This window comes from Oncorhynchus tshawytscha, linkage group LG05 (assembly GCF_018296145.1).
Source record: "Oncorhynchus tshawytscha isolate Ot180627B linkage group LG05, Otsh_v2.0, whole genome shotgun sequence".
Classification (NCBI taxonomy): Eukaryota; Metazoa; Chordata; class Actinopteri; order Salmoniformes; family Salmonidae; genus Oncorhynchus; species Oncorhynchus tshawytscha.
Window position 1 is genome coordinate 20,500,515 of NC_056433.1, and position 20,775 is coordinate 20,521,289.

The window sequence follows — 20,775 nt, forward strand, 5'->3', positions numbered from 1 at the left end:
TAAAACACAAGCACCACTTACAGGGCAGTTTGGGATTGGTCATAAAAAATGTACAAATCAATTGCTTGTTGTGTGTAACTATCTACAGGTAACTGCCAAAATAAAGGAACCGCCAATATAGAGTCTGAATAGGGTGTTGGGCGACACCATTTTTCCACAATAAATTCCATAATTTGGTGGAAAACGCTGTCTCAGGTGTCGCTTCAAAATGTCCCATAAGTGTTCAATAAGGTTGAGATCTGGTGACTGAATGACACACACACACACACACACACACACACACACACACACACACACACACACACACACACACACACACACACACACACACACACACACACACTTTAAACCCCCTATGCTCCTTAAAGAGCCTCTTTCAAGGTCACAAAGATCTCTTCTTCTAGCCATGGTAGCCAAAATATTGTGCACTGGGCTTTTTTTTTACCCTAAGCATGAAGGGGTGTTAATTGCTTAATTAACTCAGGAACCACACTTGTGTTAGTTCTGGGCGATTAGCTGACATTTCTGTTTATTTTTGTTTTTTAGACAACTAATTGACCGAAAATCGGTTCAATTATTTGAATTTCATTTCGGTTTTTTTTCTTTCTGCAAGCTCAATGTGCAAATCAAGCATGAACTGTGGGACGTTATAGACAGGTGTAGTTTTCCACAGGTCAAAATTCATCATATTTAAGTGCAGAAAGCATGGTAATTAACTATAATGACCAGAATTTTTATACACAACAACTGAAATATTGTATTATAGTAATGTGAATAAAGGATGGTTGAATAAAGGTTGTGTTACTGCATTCAACCCACACAAAACCCACACAAATCTAAATAGAAAACAGTGATGATTTTTCAAAAACCGAACAGAAACCAAACCAACTTCAAAAAGCTCTAATTTCTTCAGCACAAACCTGTGTGGAAGCACCTGGTTTCTATATACAGTGCATTCGGAAGGTATTCAGGCCCCTGACTTTTTCCACATTTAGTTATGTTACGTTATAGATTAAATAGTATTTTCCACCTCATCAATCTACACACAATACCCCATAATGACAGCAAAAAGCAAAAATGAAGTATTCAGACCCTTTACTCAGTACTTTGTTGAAGCATCTTTGGCATTGATTGAGTGTTCTTGGGTATGACGCTACAAGCTTGGCACACCTGTATTTGGGGAGTTTCTCCCATTTTTCTCTGCAGATCCTCTCAAGCTCTGTCAGGTTGGATCGGGAGCATCGCTACACAGCTATTTTCAGGCTGGGCCACTCAAGGACATTCAGAGACTTGTCCCGAAGCCACTCCTGCAATTGTCTTGGCTGTGTGCTTAGGGTTGTTGTCCTGTTGGAAGGTGAACCTTCGCCCAGTCTGAGGTCCTGAGCGCTCTGGAGCAGGTTTTCATCAAGGATCTCTCTATACTTTGCTCGATTCATATTTCCCTCAATCCTGACTAGTCTCCCAGTCCCTGACGCTGAAAAACATCCCCACAGCATGATGCTGCCACCACCATGCTTCATCATAGGTATCATGCCAGGTTTCTTCCAGACGTGACGTTGGGCATTCAGGTCAAATAGTTCCATCTTGGTTTTATCAGACCAGAAAATGTTGTTTCTCATGGTCTGAAATTCCTTTGGGTGCCTTTTGGCAAACTCATAAGCAGGCTGTCATGTGCCTTTTACTGAGGAGTGGCTTCCGTCTGGCCACTTTTCCATAAAGGCCTGATTGGTGGAGTGCTGCAGAAGGTTCTTCTTCTAGAAGGTTCTCCCATATCCACAGACAAACACTGGAGCTCTGTCAGAGTGACCATCAGGTGATCAATGGAAACAGGATGCATCTGAGCTCAATTTTGAGTCTCAGAGCAAAGGGTCTGAATACTTATGTAAATAACGTATACGTTGTTATTTATTTATACATTTGCAAACATTTTGCTGTGTCATTATGGGGTATTGTGTGTAGATTGATGGGGAAAAAATACAATAAGGCTGTAACGTAACAAAACGTTGGAAAAGGGAAGGCGTCTGAAAACTTTCTGAATGCACTGCACTTTGTATCCCTCATTTACTCAAGTTTTTCCTTCATTTTGGTAGTTACCTGTATGGACGCACCACAATAAAATCCCTGAAAATGTCATAAATATGCAGGTGCTCAGGGTCCGCAAAAGAATGGTGATAGACTCACCCACACGTCTTCAGTAACTCTTTCCCATTCTACCCAATGTGTTTCTGTTTCACTAGCCATGCTATAGGAGCCCAGACACTGTGGAGGTAAGTTGGGCGGAACAGGAGTAGACTGCTCTGTGAGCCTTTAGATCCACAGGCTGGAGGAGGAGCCACATACAGTGTTGTGGTAGACATGCAGTAGAGAGAGAAGGCCACTGGAAAGCATTGCTCTTCTCAGGCTGTGGATGGAGACCAACCCTCCCCCCTCCCCCCAAATCCCTGTGTCCCCTCCCTGGGCTTCGTATCTGGAGCAGGGTCCTGACCACACTGCCATGGTGCTCAGCTCAGTGCCAACGGCCAGTACCCTGGGTGCGCTGCCGTCTCTTCTTACAGATGTAGAAGATAGGAAAAGCCACGAGTCCTGAGGAGAGAGCAGAGTAGGAGAGAACAGGCAGGTTAATATGGAATGGGATCTAAGCTCAAGGAAATTACTGAAGTGACACCTCTCGCAAGGAAGTGTTCACATTCATCGATCAAGGAAATACTTTAATAATCTCAATACTGTTCTGTTGTTCGCACTAGTAACACATTACCTTTGAAATACGGACACACAACAGTAAAGATCATTTGTGAGCGGGATTAACAAGTGTCTGTCAACAGCTTTATATCAGTGTGTCATCCTCCCATCGCCCAGTGTAGCAGTGCTATCTGAAGTGGACAAGCAGACACTTAGCTGCTTCTATCAATTCACACCAAAACACAGATAGCCCTCTCCAGCAGACCACGGCCACTAAACAAGCGGAGTCACACTACATACCTGAACCAAGGGAAAGTAACACATTTCAGATTCTCTAAAGCACCAGCAGTTATGTAATGTTTCGTGTTGTTATCTAGGGATTAAAAGAGCAGGATTAAAACAGTAGGTAATAGTAGTCGTTTAATGTTAAAAAGGATGTAACAATGCTTACCTATGACCATGGATACTGCTCCGACAACCACCACCAGGACTATGACAACAGGGGCCACCACCACTTTACTCACTGGAATGGGAGGGAGACAGAAGAGACAACACAGATATGCATGAGGGGTCAGGACAATTACATGCATGAAAATGCATGGGGAGGACAGGGCAGTTTGGAATAGCACCTTGGCACATTCACATTTTTAACAGTTTAGCAGAGGTCCTGCGGAATTACAGTACACCCAACCTAAATCAAAACAGCCAGTAGCGAGTTATGGGACTACGGTTTAGATAATTCCCATGTTTGTTTTTATTGGCAAGGCTGTTAAAACATGAGAATGGGAGCAGGCAGTGGAGTGTTTTAATGGGAGGTAGAGAGGGTTTTGTAGACCCTTTGAGGGACACATTATCCCACCGTCAGTGTGTGTCAGATGTTTCCATTGGCACCATGCTGGTATCGGACTAACTTTAGCTAACCCCACTCAGGGAGCAACAGCTGAGGCCCTGCATGTCACTACACAAGGCCCTGAGGGAACAACAGATACAGAGCTGCAGTCAGAGCACCTATCAGAGAACTACAGAATCTCTCAGTTGAGCTGTTCACTATTCACACACCGCAGGCAGGGTCACAAAGACATGGGTTATCTCAGATAAGGAAGTTTTGCTGATAAGGGGCATGCAAATCATCCACTGTGTTGGCAGCTACAGTTTACCGTTATTGTTCTGACTTCAGAGCTGTGAGAAATTACAATGCACTGCAATGCACAATGCAATTTTTAGCATAGGCACTAGACGTACTGTGAAAATGGGTTGTGAACGAGTCATGTCTGCAGCATCAAGCTTGTATATGCTGTTTTGATCATCTTCATTATTGTGTGAACTGATTAGATGAAAGGCCACCCACATGGTAATTGAAGTTTATTCGTCGCCCCCCGCGTATGTATCTTTCTGAGTCTGACCACAGAGACCAAGGAGGAAAGTCATGGCCAGTGTAACGACTGAATTAAAAGGGAGGCAGAAGGACTGTAAAACTACAGCTGCTAATCAGAGCATCTTTTTAAATCAGGCCTTAAGGGCCTAGTCTAAATATAGTTGTCATATTGTCAGAGGGTACTGATTGCTTGCTTGTCTAATAATATTAACCATGAAATGTAATGGGAATCCCAAAATGTCCCCTCTATAAAGGGTTTAAGGGCCAGTGGGTCACGGGCTGAGGCTGGGCAGACTCACCACACACGGACCCCCGGACCAGCCGGCGGAGGTGGGGCTTCTCAGGAAGGTAGCGGTACTTGCAGCCGAACACGCTGAGGTTGGATGTGTGATCCCCGAAGAATCGCAAGTGGCGGTACTTCTCCCCACAGCGGTAGCAGAAGTTGGTGCTGCACTGGGTGCAGTTCATGTGATCGCAGCCCTCCGTCCTCTGAATGTGGATCTGGAGAGAGCGACATGACCCCAGAGAGCTCTATAAAGCTTTTATAAGTCGTTGTTCATTTAAAGTGGGACCCTAATTTCTGAACAAATTATTAACTATATGTATCAATTACTAGATTATCAGTCAGCTCAGCGCAGGTATTTCCAGAATAGAAAGTATTTTGGTTTGGTTCCAAATCAAGGGAAAAGAATGGAACATTTTGTCCTGATATCTGAGCATCACTCAACCCCTAACCCTGACTCATGCTGACTGACATTGCATTGAGAGGAGAGTGCTGCCATGGACAGACAGCCAGCTAGCAGCCAACACCTCAGTGAAAGTTCCTTCCAATACCAAAATGAATTAGCAGTACTGTGCTTGTTGCTGTTGCTTTCTAAAAGGCCCCTCGCTGTGTATGAAACAAAGAGCTGACGTGGCATACTAAATCTAATTTGGTATTGACTTTCTGCCCAGGACTCAGTCTTATGACTTCATGGAATGCTTCATTTCCAGCCATTGTTACAAGTGGACAAGGGGGGAAAAAGACCTCTGACACTCTCTTTCTCTCTCTCCTCTTAGAGAAAAACACACAGAGGACACTGTCATGGCTGTAGAACTACTGAAAAGCACATCTTTAATCATCTTATGTTGTTGACATACAACGCTGGAGAGAACAGACGGCCCTGTCTCCACCTGCCTAATCAAGCGAACACCCTTTAGGACCATGTGAGAAGGCCTCCTATATCATCGTTTTGGCTGCAGAACTGTCAACCACAATCTTCTTCCAGTAGCTATGTTGACTAGCAAGGTTTGCTATTTTTCTCCACTCTCCTGGCTCTGTCACCCACCTTGCAGTGGGGGCACTTCTGGGCGTTCCTCTGGCCGTGCTCGATGATGCTGGCCCAATGACGCAGCAGCTTGTCCCCTTTCCTGTAGTCCCGGCACTTCAGGCCCTCGTGCCAGGGGGCGTGGCATTTGAAGCACCACACAAACTGGCACTTTGTGCACTGGATCTGCAGAGGCATAGACATGTGATTGGCTAGATAGAGGCATGGCGTATAAGAGGCATAGATTTGGTGAGAAGAACTGAAGTGCCTGCATGGACTAAAACCTCCCTCATTAATGATACATGAAAAAGCACTTTGTCCATGATTCAAGAAACCTAAACAATTTTCCAAGAATTACAAACAGCAGAGGCCCTGTACTCACCTTGTACTTGTGCTCAGTCATGCGGTATAATATCTGATCTCAGAACAGTACAGGCCCTCTCTCTCACCTTGTATTTGTGCTCTGCCCTGCTGGGGGTGTGTCCTTTCAGCGAGGTGAACTGGCTGCACTGGGGACAGGGTTTGGTGCTAGAGTCAATCTGCCTCAGCTCCAGGAAGTATTTGTATTTGGCCACTTCCTCACTGCCCAGGTGGGACACCACCAGGCTCTCCTCCAGGTAACCACTACACTCTGTGATGGGGCACACGATGTCCGCTCTGCCCACCCTGACCTGGGGAACACATAGACATAACACAGGGATCAATTGAGAGAGATGTGAATGCTTTATGACAAATTAGGATAAACAAATAATAAGACAGTGGTAGTAAGTTGCATACAAACACAAAGCCATTGGCCCTAGATCCGGTAATAAAATATTGTCGATACATTTAGCTACTGGATTGCATGTGTGTTATGTAGGTGAAGGGTAAACAGAATACACAAGCAAATACTACAGTGTACAGTACATACAGTACGGAACATACATTTCCTGGGTGGTACTGTATAAAGAAAAGTTATTTACCAGAAGTTGAGCGGTACGATCTGTTGTTACCCTAATCCCCTTATAAGAGATACTGTGGTGTGTGAGAGAATGTGCCTTGGAATGCTTCCATGAACCACGAGTGACTTCGCTAGTCATTTTAGTCATTTTGCAGACGCCCTTATCTAGAGCAACTTGCAGGAGCTATTAGGGTTAAGTGCCATGCTCAAGGGCACATCAACAGATTTTTCACCTAGCCGGCTCGGGGATTCAAACCAGCGACACTTCAGTTCCTGTCCCAACACTGTTAACCGCTAAGCTCTCTGCCACCCCATAGTCATAACACTACTACAAGAGTGGAAAACTACAGAGGAAAAAGGGCCCAGTACGCCTCAGTGGGAGTCTTAGCATTAGCCTCATGAGTACACCCCACCATCACTTCTCCCCCTCCCATGTAGAGCTCCAGGACACCCTTGCTCCAGGCACAGTGGGTCCCCTCCAGGGTGCTCCTCACAGGGCATGGTGCAGACAGACGGGTAGGCCCCGGATTAGCACATTGCTGCTGATCTGAGCTGAGTAATCCCCTCCTGGCTGGGTCTGTAGTACATGTCCATAAAGTAGACTAGAGAGTGATGCAGCACAGCTCTGGGGTAATGCCCAGCAGACTCTTTTCACTATGACAGCCTGGCCCCTGGCCCTATGGACCCTGTTCCTGCACTATAAAACATTATAGTTGTTTTGACAGTATTATATAATAAAACTAACAGTAAAGTACCATATTAAATATTTACAGAAAATTGACGTAAATGACAATGCAGTCTGAATGATCTTAGGCATAAATGTTAAATCATACCATAAATGGTTGCATGGTACTGTTGTTTCTGGCTCATTAACATATTTTGAGGTGTGTCGTGTTAAGAGGCTACATTTGTGCCACACATTAGATAGAATGCTGCACTAATTTAACTGATATGTGGTAGTTGTGCCCTAACAATTAAATGTGTATAGGGAACAGATTGGAGTGGCAGCAAGTCTCAGACCTTTAATGGTTGAGTATCTGCATTGTCCTTCGGTCTGTTTTGCCCTTTAGTCACTTCCAGCTTGGATGCCTTTGTTAAGGCCTCTAGAAGTGCAAGTGATAGGAAACACAACATTAGGTATTTTAAATCACTTTCACTTCTAGAGGCCTTAACAAAGGCTCCCAAAGTGGTATTCATATGTAAACACAATAACTAGCAGCCAACCTGATTGCTCCACTGCCATGCAATTAAGGTAAAATACTGTACAATACAAACCCCATCACTCTTCAATTATTTTTTAAATTAATGTATCCATTCATTAATTCATTTGTTACAATAGCCATAATAAGATTACAGTTGTTTTACAATAACTTATGGGCAGCCAGTTGCCTGTAAGTTACCATAAAAACAAAGGCAAAAAAGATTCCAGTAACACTATTGGATACCATACAATACGGTAACATAATGTACCTTTTTTACAGTAACTTACAGGCAACTAGCTGCCTGTAAGTTACAGTAAAAACAACACAAAATGGTTTACAGTGTGGCCCTGTACTCTCCTCAGGGCCAGGCTGTGCACTCTGTTCTGCTCAACAATTGTTGTCCAATGAGCTCACATATGTTATCGCATCAGAAGTACGTAGACCTAAAGTGACAACAAGCAGAATGTTTTTTTGAGGTAGCTGATTGAAGACTTTTCTAGAAAGAGCAGTCCCAGTGAGATATCAATAACACACATTGTTCTTTCTCAGAACCATGACATCAGCCAACTCAACCAACCTCCATTTGACATTTTAGTCATTTAGCAGACCCTCTTATCCAGAGCAACTCACAGAAGTGAGTGCATACATTTTTGTACTGGTCCCCCCGTGGGAATCGAACCCACAACCCTGGCGTTGCAAGCGCCATGCCCTACCAACTGAGCCACACAAGACCAACTGACTAGACAAAAGAACCCATATTAACTAAACATGGGACATGTTCTTCTCATAATATGTCTAGTCCATTGTACTGTAACTAACTGTGTGTGGGCACCAGCATGATATATCTACTGTGTGTGTAAATAAAAGGAAGTGAATGGAAGGACAGTTTATGTTGTGACTTGCACTGGGAAGTCTATCTTCTAAAGCTGTACAGACAAGGTCACAGGCTTAGGACTAGCTAGGCTGTGACACTGATGAGACGGTCAGTAAGAGAGTTGCCACCTGTGAACGTAGTGCCCAGTGATGAGGGTGTGAAGGAGTCCCATAGGGAAACCCTGAGCCCACCTCTACACCCATCAACCAGGCCAAAGGACAGTGGCCCTGACAGCCAACACAGCAGGGACACTGGAGCTGTGGCAAGATGTGAAAAATATATACACTAACATCTGTCATTCCCTAACCAGAAACCGTGGATTGATGGCAGCATTCGCGTGAAACTGAAAGTGCGAACTACTGCTTTTAATCAGGGCAAGGTGACTGGTAACATGACCGAACACAAACAGTGCAGCTATTCCCTCCGCAAGGCTATCAAACAAGCTAAGCGTCAGTACAGAGACAAAGTAGAATCTCAATTCAACGGCTCAGACACAAGAGGCATGTGGCAGGGTCTACAGTCAATCACGGACTACAAGAAGAAATCCAGCCCAGTCACGGACCAGGATGTCTTGCTCCCAGGCAGACTAAATAACTTTTTGCCCGCTTTGAGGACAATACAGTGCCACTGACATGGCCTGCAACGAAAACATGCGGACTCTCCTTCACTGCAGCCGAGGTGAGTAAGACATTTAAACGTGTTAACCCTCGCAAGGCTGCAGGCCCAGACGGCATCCCCAGCCGCGCCCTCAGAGCATGCGCAGACCAGCTGGCCGGTGTGTTTACGGACATATTCAATCAATCCCTATACCAGTCTGCTGTTCCCACCTGCTTCAAGAGGGCCACCATTGTTCCTGTTCCCAAGAAAGCTAAAGTAACTGAGCTAAACGACTACCGCCCCGTAGCACTCACTTCCGTCATCATGAAGTGCTTTGAGAGACTAGTCAAGGACCATATCACCTCCACCCTACCAACACCCTAGACCCACTCCAATTTGCTTACCGCCCAAATAGGTCCACAGACGATGCAATCTCAACCACACTGCACACTGCCCTAACCCATCTGGACAAGAGGAATACCTATGTGAGAATGCTGTTCATCGACTACAGCTCGGCATTCAACACCTTAGTACCCTCCAAGCTCGTCATCAAGCTCGAGACCCTGGGTCTCGACCCCGCCCTGTGCAACTGGGTACTGGACTTCCTGACGGGCCGCCCCAGGTGGTGAGGGTAGGCAACAACATCTCCACCCCGCTGATCCTCAACACTGGGGCCCCACAAGGGTGCGTTCTGAGCCCTCTCCTGTACTCCCTGTTCACCCACGACTGCGTGGCCACGCACGCTCCAACTCAATCATCAAGTTTGCGGACGACACAACAGTGGTAGGCTTGATTACCAGCAACGACGAGACGGCCTACAGGGAGGAGGTGAGGGCTCTCGGAGTGTGGTGTCAGGAAAATAACCTCACACTCAACGTCAACAAAACTAAGGAGATGATTGTGGACTTCAGGAAACAGCAGAGGGAACACCCCCTATCCACATCGATGGAACAGTAGTGGAGAGGGTAGCAAGTTTTAAGTTCCTCGGCATACACATCACAGACAAACTGAATTGGTCCACTCACACAGACAGCATCGTGAAGAAGGCGCAGCAGCGCCTCTTCAACCTCAGGAGGCTGAAGAAATTCGGCTTGTCACCAAAAGCACTCACAAACTTCTACAGATGCACAATCGAGAGCATCCTGGCGGGCTGTATCACCGCCTGGTACGGCAACTGCTCCGCCCACAACCGTAAGGCTCTCCAGAGGGTAGTGAGGTTTGCACAACGCATCACCGGGGGCAAACTACCTGCCCTCCAGGACACCTACACCACCCGATGTTACAGGAAGGCCATAAAGATCATCAAGGACATCAACCACCCGAGCCACTGCCTGTTCACCCCGCTATCATCCAGAAGGCGAGGTCAGTACAGGTGCATCAAAGCTGGGACCGAGAGACTGAAAAACAGCTTCTATCTCAAGGCCATCAGACTGTTAAACAGCCACCACTAACATTGAGTGGCTGCTGCCAACACACTGACACTGACACTGACTCAACTCCAGCCACTTTAATAATGGGAATTGATGGGAAATGATGTAAATATATCACTAGCCACTTTAAACAATGCTACCTTATATAATGTTACTTACCCTACATTATTCATCTCATATGCATACGTATATACTGTACTCTATCATCGACTGCATCCTTATGTAATACATGTGTCACTAGCCACTTTAACTATGCCACTTTGTTTACATACTCATCTCATATGTATATACTGTACTCGATACCATCTACTGTATCTTGCCTATGCTGCTCTGTACCATCACTCATTCATATATCCTTATGTACATATTCTTTATCCCCTTACACTGTGTATAAGACAGTAGTTTTGGAATTGTTAGTTAGATTACTTGTTGGTTATTACTGCATTGTCGGAACTAGAAGCACAAGCATTTCGCTACACTCGCATTAACATCTGCTAACCATGTGTATGTGACAAATAAAATTTGATTTGATTTTCCCTTCTGCCCTCCAAGAGCAGTGCCCCTGGATTTACACCAGGGCATAACATCTGTGGTCAAGTGGTGTGTGTATGTGTACACCTAGTATAACTGTCCTGCTGCTTCAGAGCCAGAACCAAACAGAGGAGAAACTGTAGTCCACCACAGCCTCACAGAGAAATGAATGAGCGTTCTCCAGGAGTGCGTTCTCATCCCTTTATTAGGTCTAATTTGAGTTCTGATTTCACTGATGACCAGAGGTGCAGACTAACTTCATCAGGCAGAAGGCTTCTGTCCTCAGACTACAATGTTGGTCCTGAGGTAGAGCTCTCTTTCGTGTGCGGACGCAGAAATGCACACACACGTTACGTTATATTATCCCATTTCCCCTAACTCTAACCCAAACCCATACCATAACCCAAATTTGAACCCCTTACCCTAATTGTAACCCCTAAGCTTAAAATAACCTTAAGGACATTTGGGGATTTTAGGTCCCCACAAGGATCGAACCAACACACACACACATTATGTTATTCTATCCTCATGGGGACCTAAAATTAATTTATATTTAAAATCCTATTTTCCCTAACCCGTAACCCTAACTATAATCCTAACCCTTAAACTTAAAATAACCTTTGTCCTCATGGGGATGTGGGAAATGTCCCCACACAGGATAATTTTCCTTGTTTTACTATCCTTATGGGGACAGTTGGGGATTTTAGGTGCCCACAAGGTTAGAAGAACCAACACACACACACCTGCCCTTAGCGTTCAGCCTCAGCCGGTGGAACCAACTTTAGTAGAGGAGCTACACCTGATAAGGCTGGTAACACCACGAAGGGCAGCAAGAAGCAACACAATGGATACTACCTGTGGTGGTGCCATCCACAACTCCTTATGTTATGTCACACTTGATCTATGCTCATGAAATGTTGTGATCCTGACTGGAAGCTACAGATACAACAGAAGATCAGTGTCAGATTGATAAATTTTTGGGGGTAAATCAGGCACCTGTCCTACCAGTGTTAGTCAGTGTGATAGTCATATCATCCTATTATGACTAACACAGACTAAGGGATTACTATTCTGTATCCATGCAAAAGCCAAGTGAATAACAATGTGCCTGGCAACACCTGCAATACAGTGAGATGTACTGAGAGGAAAGTCTTCATATTCTCTGACAGAGGCTGACAAGCCAGTGGTACATCATCAAGATCTGGACAGGTCAGACCATATCAAACAAAGCATGTATGAGTCAGTGTGAGGGACAAAGACATGCATCACACCAGATCTAGAATGTAGGATAACATGCTTCCTGAATCCTGGCCTATCAAAGGGTCAGAACATTGCAATCATGCCAAGACTGACTGGCAGGCAACAACTTGCCAGCCTCTCATGAGATGCATTGAGGCCTCTCTACTGAACACAGTTATACTAAGGCGTTCCCTCTACAGCATAAAGACAGGGACACAGATATAACGAGTCCCTTAATCAAAGAAAATAGGAAGTAATGATATGTTGTCATCAACCAATAGGAAACATGTCCCTGAGTTAGAAGTATATCCTGCCTGTTTGGCCCTGTCCGGGGGTATCGTCGGGCAGGGCCACAGTGTCTCCCGACCCTTCCTGTCTCAGCCTCCAGAATTTCTGCTGCAATAGTTGATGTGTCGAGGGGGCTAGGGTCAGTCTGTTATATCTGGAGTATTTCTCCTGTCTTATCCGGTGTCCTGTGTGAATTTAAGTATGCTCTCTCTAATTTTCTCTCTCTTTTTTTGTTTCTCTCTCTCGGAGGACATGAGCCCTAGAACCATGCCTCAGGACTACCTGGCCTGATGACTCCTTGCTGTCCCCAGTCCACCAGGTCGTGCTGCTGCTCCAGTTTCAACTGTTCTGCCTGCGGCTATGGAAACCTGACCTGTTCACTGCACGTACTACCTGTCCCAGACCTGCTGTTATCAACTCTCTAGAGACAGCAGGAGCGGTAGAGATTCTCTGAATAATCGGCTATGAAAAGCCAACTAACATTTACTCCTGAGGTGCTGACCTGTTTCACCCTCTACAACCACTGTGATTATTATTATTATTTGACCCTGCTGGTCATCTATGAACATTTGAACATCTTGGCCATGTTCTGTTATAATCTCCACCCGGCACAGCCAGTAGAGAACTGGCCACCCCTCATAGCCTGGTTCCTCTCTAGGTTTCTTCCTAGGTTCTGGCCTTTTGAGGGAGTTTTTCCTAGCCACAGTTCTTCTACACCTGCATTGCTTGCTGTTTGGGGTTTTAGGCTGGGTTTCTGTACAGCACTTTGTGACATCAGCTGATGTAAGAAGGGCTTTATAAATACATTTGATTTTGATTGAAGTAGACAATACATGGCTCAACAATGATAGTGCTCATCAGTCTAGTTAGGGACCACACATGTTGTGTTAAATGTGCCAACACAGTGATTGTGTTAAAAGTAAAACAATGTGTTGTTCCTAACTAGACACATGGATGTGTCAAAAAAATGACACAACACACAAACATTCAGAAAGCAATGATAAGGACAGCCATGTAGCTATATTATATGAATAATTAGCCATTTAAATTAGGCTTTTTAAAATACAGTGTATTTTTTGCACTCAAGACATGGTGAGGGATTGAACTGGAGTGATAGTCATATTTCCATCCCTCTGCAGGCAGCATCACATCAATGAAGACAAGAGCACACAGCCTATTCATGAGACTGGAAGACATGCAGGCGTTTGTAATCATAATGACATTAAGACTTTATAAACAATGAGTTTGAATCATTACAGGCAAACCAGCTATGAGAAGTCCTCAAGAAAAGAGGGAAATAATAAATGCTGTAGGACAGGACTGAGGAGCTAGTAGGTATTCTTCAACCCCACATCGGTTGAGACAGAACACTTACACCAGGGGTATTCAACCAGGGGTCCCTGGCCCCTTCCCTGCAGAAGTACTGCAGGGAAGGGGAGAATGGATTTATATGTTTTATTATTTCAATGGTTTTATGACTATCACTAAAAACAACCGAATAAATAAATGTTGAATGATATACGTTCCTACAGTAAGAGTAGAATCTCTTCTTTCTAATGATGTCAAACTTTATCTTTCAACTTCCAATATTGAGCCAATTACACACATTGTAGCCAGTTACACTCACTAGAGTATCTGACATAGGCTTTGATTAAGCACCGGCAAATGGGCTGCCAGCGAGGCAAGTGCGGCTGGCAGCAGGTAAGCTTTTTTGACTTGGACATACATTTTTGTTAACTAACCTTTGTTTAACCAGCTAAACAGCTGCTCTTAGTGAAAATATGTTTGGAGTTACCTTTCTAGCTATCATTCACTTGGTGATAAGACAGGAAATGTTTTGCTAACATATGATGTGGGTCCATGGGTTGCCGGTTTGCCTGGGAGGGGGCCCCTGGGCAAGAAAAGGTTGAAGACCCGTGACATAGATCAATAACTGGACAAGTTTTGGTAGAGTAACTAGGCCTATTTTCCCACTGTTTCAGTGTTCATTAGATCCTTAGAACATAAAGCATGGAAGGCCTGCAACTCATTGAGTTGTATAATGTATATAGATCACTGGAAAAGCTTAGAAACCAGAACACCAGAAGTGTTAGAGCATTTGAGCCCAAAAGAGCCAACAGCAAATCCTTTAAAACAGGTTTAATACCTGAAATGCATTAGGCATGACAGACACGTGAACATGGAGGAAACTGGATCTGTAACAGTCCCTATCCTGACCCCGAGACAGATGAGTCAGCGACTCAATTGGATTTGAAAGCCAAGGAACAGTCTGCAATCTGATGCTACCTGATGACAATAACAAGATCCCTCTAGGTCAGGGGTCTTAAACAGGTCGATCTCGAGCTACCAGTAGCTCGCAGCTACATACACTACATGACCAACAGTATGTGGACACCTGCTCGTCGAACATCTCATTCTAAAATCATGGGCCTTAATATGGAGAAAGTCCCCCTTTGCTGCTATAACAGCCTCCACTCTTCTAGGAAGGCTTTTCACTAGATGTAGGAACATTGCTCCATTCAGCCACAAGAGCATTAGTGAGGTCGGGCACTGATGTTGGGTGATTAGGCCTGCCTCACAGTCTGCGTTCCAATTCATCCCAGAGGTGTTCAATGTGGTTGAGGTCAGGGCTCTGTGCAGGCCAGTCAAGTTCTTCCACAATGATCTCAACAAACCATTTCTGTATTTTTGTCCATTGGACTGCAAGATTGCGAAGCGCGATTCATCACTCCAGAGAGCGTGTTTCCACTGCTCAGACTCCAATGGCAGCAAGTTTTATACCACTTCTGCCGATGCTTGGCATTGCGCATGGTGATCTTAGGCTTGTGTGCCACTGCTCGGCCATGGAAACCCATTTCACAAAGCTCCCGATGAACAGTTATTGTGCTGACGTTGCTTCCAGAGGCAGTTTGGAACTTGGTAGTGAGTGTTGCAACCAAGAACAGATAATTTTTATGCGCTACTCGCTTCTGCAGTCCAGTTCTATGAGCTTGTGTGACCTAACACTTCGCGGCTGAGCTGTTGTTGCTCCTAGACGTTTCCACTTCACAATAAGAGCACTTACAGTTGACCGGGCAACTCTAGCAGGGCAGAAATTTGATGAATTGTCTCATTGGAAAGGTGGCATCCTATGACAGTGCCACATTGAATGTCACTGAGCTCTTCAGTAAGACCATTCTACTGCAAATGTTTGTGTATGGAGATTGTATGGTTGTATGTTTAATTTTATACACCTGTCAGCAACGGGTGTGGCTAAAATAGCCAAATCCACTCATTTGAAGATGTGTCCACTTACTTTTGAATATATAATGTATGAGTAGCTCACCAAACAATTCAGAAAGTACATAACATTTATGTTTTCCACAGCAAACTGTCAAACAAATCTCACAAGTATCAGACACCACAATCTCCCAACTACTGCCACTATTGGCTTAAAAAGCCAAACCTAACACAATTAATTTCCAGCAATATTGCCCCGGTTTTTATATAATTCCGTGCGTAGGCAGTAGATGTGATAACCGTCTTGTGGGTTGACAGAAATACATTTCCCAAAACCATTCCTCACTCGCTAGATTAAAGGGTTAGATGCGCATTTAAGTCAAAATTACAGTCCAAAAAATCTTCCAGATCTAAAAACCATTTTCTTCTAATGTGATTTAAGCAGACATGGACTCAGAACATCCAATTTCCTTTTTTCTCTATGAACAATTGTAATTTTGTAGTTAAAAAAATATTTAAAAAACAGGAAAATAAAAAGAGAAAACATAATTTGGGAAAATATAAAACGATTTTATAGAGCTCCCCCTTAGAGTTGTTTATTACTATTATTTGACCAGGTATATTGACAGAAAACATACTGTACGAGAGAAAGTAGTGCACCAAGGACCCCGGGAAGAGTTGCAGGAGAGTGGAGAAGAAAAGAATGAGCTAAAAAAAATATGCTTGCAACATGTTACATTATTTAAAAGTAGCTCTCATGCTAGAAAATGTTGGAGACCCCTGGTCTAGGTGGACAACTGATGTTGTCTTCAGAGATAACACACGCACGCAGCCTCCAGAGGTAGCGAAGTGTGATTTCACTAGGTTCTACAGAGACAGAGCTCTGTGATTAAGCTATCAATTAAAGCCGCACACAACCTGTCCCCACCCCTCCCTCTGCTGCTGCCATCAGCCGCAAGGAAAGACAGCGCTCAGCACACCCACCTCCCTCAGCCAACAAATTCATTCTGCAGGCAGTCAGTGCCTTCCCTGATGTCGCAATTTCTTTTGTCACCCTGCATTTGTTTTTATAATTTACAGACTCCCTTTCTGTGCAAACCAACCACAGACACCACTCACTGGTTATCTGCGTTAGACATCCATAGAAACTGTATTAAGTCATTCCACACCGAATTAAAGGATAGACAGAGACACTGTCTGATACATTCTCTGGGAAAAGCCTTGCATATCCTTTCACTTTACACTCAGTTGCACCGAGTTAGGCCTCGTCATCCTGTTGAATTCCACAGCGCAGCACAGTTGCAGAGTGTTCCTTGTGAGATGAATCAGTTGGCTCAGAAAGCAGGAAACACATGACTTCCCGAAACAAGGATAACAATGGCCGAGGCAGTACCTTTACAACACAATGGGCTATCCCTTCCACCCCTTCTCTCCAAGCAGCCCAGCAAAATACTGACATTTAGGCCCAACACTAAGATGGGAAAGTGTTCAACCTGTTTTTTTCATCACTATACTAGCCTACATCCCAATTACTTGGCACTCCTCCAGGCTGTAGCAGGAGACAGACCATCTGACTGGGTGTTCCTCAGGTAGTTGAGCACATGGTGCACAGTGTAATACTAGATCCCAGTGCTCTCCCTGCAGGTGTTCCTCTTAGTGGTAACTGAGCACATGGACCAGGGCTCCCATTGGGTTTATTCAGAAGGACACAGCAAGCCAGCTGTCGACAGACCACAACATCTGCACCCAGATACACTATTAACATGCCAAATGAGCTGGAGAGGATCTTAAATTAACACAAAGCAATCCAATGGGTGTAAACGTACATTTGTGTTGTGAAAACAAAAATGTATCAAAACAGGTGGGCCTACAAGTGCCATAAATATATGTTATATGTATATATATATATATATATATATATATATATATATATAGGCACCATCTTGTTTTGTGTCAGCGTGTCTATTGCGCACACACCCACCCACCAAGAAGGCTTGATAACATAGACAATTGGGATACCAGGCCTTTACCTGTGAAATGATGTATATTTTCAGGCATTCCTCACAGACAGCCTTCTTGCAACAAAGTAACGGCTTTATGTGTGTGTCGTCCAGACAGATGCGACATGCCAAAACAACTGATTCATTGTAATCCCCGTTGTAAAAGTTGCTCAGAGTTCTAGGATCAACCAGGTTCGGTAGGGTATATGGATCGGAAACGTTGTGGTGGCCCATTTCCAGATTGCTCTGCTGCCGTAAATCTGTGGATGGCTTTGTAATGACGTTTGATGTTGACGGAGTTATCGCCCCATTATATTGGTGTTCTCCGGTATTGTCAGCTGGTTTCCTGTAGTTATCGTTTGCAATACAGTATACAGTACAGTAAACATGTTCCTTTAACTGTACAACATCGTCGTCAGCCCTGCTACTTTCACAAATATCGTCAGAATATGTTACATCAACTTCATTCAAATCGGATGACGTTAATCCCTCTGTGTGATCTGCGATTTGCTCTTTTACATTCGTTTCACTGCCACTTGACTTTTCAAGGTCCACATGATCAATTCGTTCATTTAAAACTATTTCTACCATAGCATCCTCTGGGTGTTTTTGGTCATCTGCTGAATTGTTTTTGAAATTCGTAGGGGATCTCGTCGTCCCGAAATTCCTCCTCAAAATACCCACTGCAGTCGGTTTTCTGAAACTGTATCCCTCAACATTTTCTTTACTACCCGTTCTCGTAACCCTGTGTGTGTGCGTCTCCAAAATCCCGTCACCGTCTGGTGTTTGGATCTTTGTTTCCCTGACATCTTGAATAAAATCTGTGCCTGATGTCTCAACTTTATCAAGCATTTCTGAAGAATTGCAGACTGTCTCTTCGTCATATCTGCTGACAAAACTCGGCATTTTACACGTATACACATTCAGAGAAATGTGTTCATCTTCCATTCCCAAGGTGCAACTCCACATGCACGCTCTACCTCTTCTCCAACTCCAGATACTAACAAACAAAACAAAACAAAACCCAAGTGAGGTGTATTTCTGCTTCCGGGGCTGCGTGTGGGAGAAAATAAATCCGTAACATTGTAGCTGTTTGACTTGCAACCTGTACGCGCGCCAGCTCGTTGGCTGTGAAATAACAACGCATTTGTTGATAAAAAAAAGCAAGGTAAGAGTCAGATGCATATCCATCTATTACTGTTAAGCAACATTAATAGTGTAGTCTCTGGGGATCCTTGGACGCTTGGCTGCCCAGCAACAGGCTACCACCAACCAAGGTAGAATCAATCTAGGACTGTATGACCTGTAATTTACGTCCATTGCCCACAAAGGGCGCATCAAATCTATGGACGCAACTCATACAAGTCATGAGGGTAACCTTTTTATTCCACAAAGTGAGAAACACCTTACGTCAAGCATTTAGGAAAAAATACACTATACCAATTATAATATCCATATTTGGTGAGATTATAATACATTCTACCATTACAGTTTCCAATGTCAATAGTCTGGCTGAAAGACATTATCAATAAAACAATGACAATTCAGAAAGTTATGGCATTTAATTTCACAACTGACTATATTTTTTCAATGCATTTATTTGCCATGGGGGTTTAACCTTCAGCCAATAATTGTTTAGATATGAATCTACAGTATTCTCAGCAAAACACTGAAATATCATCATAAATGTTTTTGGGGTCCAGTGCAACAACAACAGTCAACAGTAGAGGGTAGTAGAGTCTAACACAACAACACAACATGGGCATTTGCATTTAGGATTTGGAACTGCAAAAGAAGAAAAAAAGTAAGACAAGCATATGCGCTGACTGCGCAGGTTTCTTCTGAGGGCTTTCAGGCTAAACTACCTTAATAACAGGCCACCAAGGGCTAATGGGCACGTGCTGAATCAACACTGTGCTCGATTTAGTTGATTTTTCCCAAGCTAAGTGGACCCTTGGGGTTCTGTGATATATGCATGCTTTACCATACAGAGAGAGAGGAATTCAGCAAAGACAAGCAACTTTCACACACTGTGTGATGAAGCTAATATTGTATTTAAGAAGCCAACTGCATGTGGGTATGTTTGGCAGGTGAGAAAATGACTAATACCATAATGATATTCAAACAGGGTTCATAAAGATAACCTCTTGATATGTAGTATAATGAATATGTACAATTTAAATGGTGAATTGTGTATTAAACTGTTTATAAGCATCTTTTATTTTACTTTCAAAATACAGCAGACATGCTGACTTAGACTCTGAATTCCTCAGTCATCCAGCATTTTGCATTATCATGATGCTGTGGCCATTAACACTTTGCTTCTTAAAAGAACAATATCTTGACAACTTGAATGTGGAAATACAAAACATTTTGGGACTGTATCAACAAAAAATACCAAAAGATTTTTGAGTGGATTTTCCTTTAAATTGGCATTGAGAGTGGCAGCTAATATATGAATAAGTGGCATTGAAGGTAGTACAGTGATATGGCTCATCAGTCATACCTCAGTCTGAGGCTTCCCAACATCATATATCATATATACAGTACCAGTCAAAAGTTTGGACACACCTACTCATGCAAGGGTTTTTCTTTATTTTACTATTTACTACATTGTAGAATAATAATGAAGACATCAAAACTGTGAAATAAAACATATGGAATCATGTAGTAGCCAAAAAAGTGTTAAACAAATCATTATATTTGAGATTCTTCAAAGTAGCCACACTTTGCCTTGATGACAGCTTTGCACACTCTTGGCATTCTCTCAACCAGCTTCACCTGGAATGCTTTTCCAACAGTCTTGAAGGAGTTCCCACATATGCTCGGCACTTGTTGAGCACTGCCTGGAGGTGTGTTGGGTCATTGTCCTTTTGAAAAACAAATGATAGTCCCACTAAGTGCAAACCAGATGGGATGGCGTATCGCTGCATAATGCTGTGGTAGCCATGCTGGTTAAGTGTGCCTTGAATTTTAAATAAATCAATGACAGTGTCACCAGCAAAGCACCCTAACACCTCCTCCTCCAAGCTTCACGGTGGGAACCACACATGGGGAGATCGTCCATTGCTCGTGTTCCTTGGCCCAAGCAAGT

General features: G+C 43.8%; 1 protein-coding gene across 1 annotated transcript; it reads right to left on the reverse strand.

Moving 5' to 3' along the window:
• Window positions 1-1,975: 1,975 nt before the first annotated feature.
• LOC112250128 (probable E3 ubiquitin-protein ligase RNF217) lies at window positions 1,976-18,964 on the reverse strand. The gene is made up of 6 exons (XM_024419993.2): window positions 17,712-18,964; window positions 5,811-6,032; window positions 5,383-5,547; window positions 4,354-4,555; window positions 3,131-3,202; window positions 1,976-2,583 (listed from the first exon to the last, which is right to left on the reverse strand). The coding sequence occupies exons 1-6, from the start codon at window positions 18,870-18,872 to the stop codon at window positions 2,507-2,509; spliced, it is 1,899 nt and encodes a 632-aa protein (XP_024275761.1). The 5' UTR covers window positions 18,873-18,964; the 3' UTR covers window positions 1,976-2,506.
• Window positions 18,965-20,775: the final 1,811 nt, after the last annotated feature.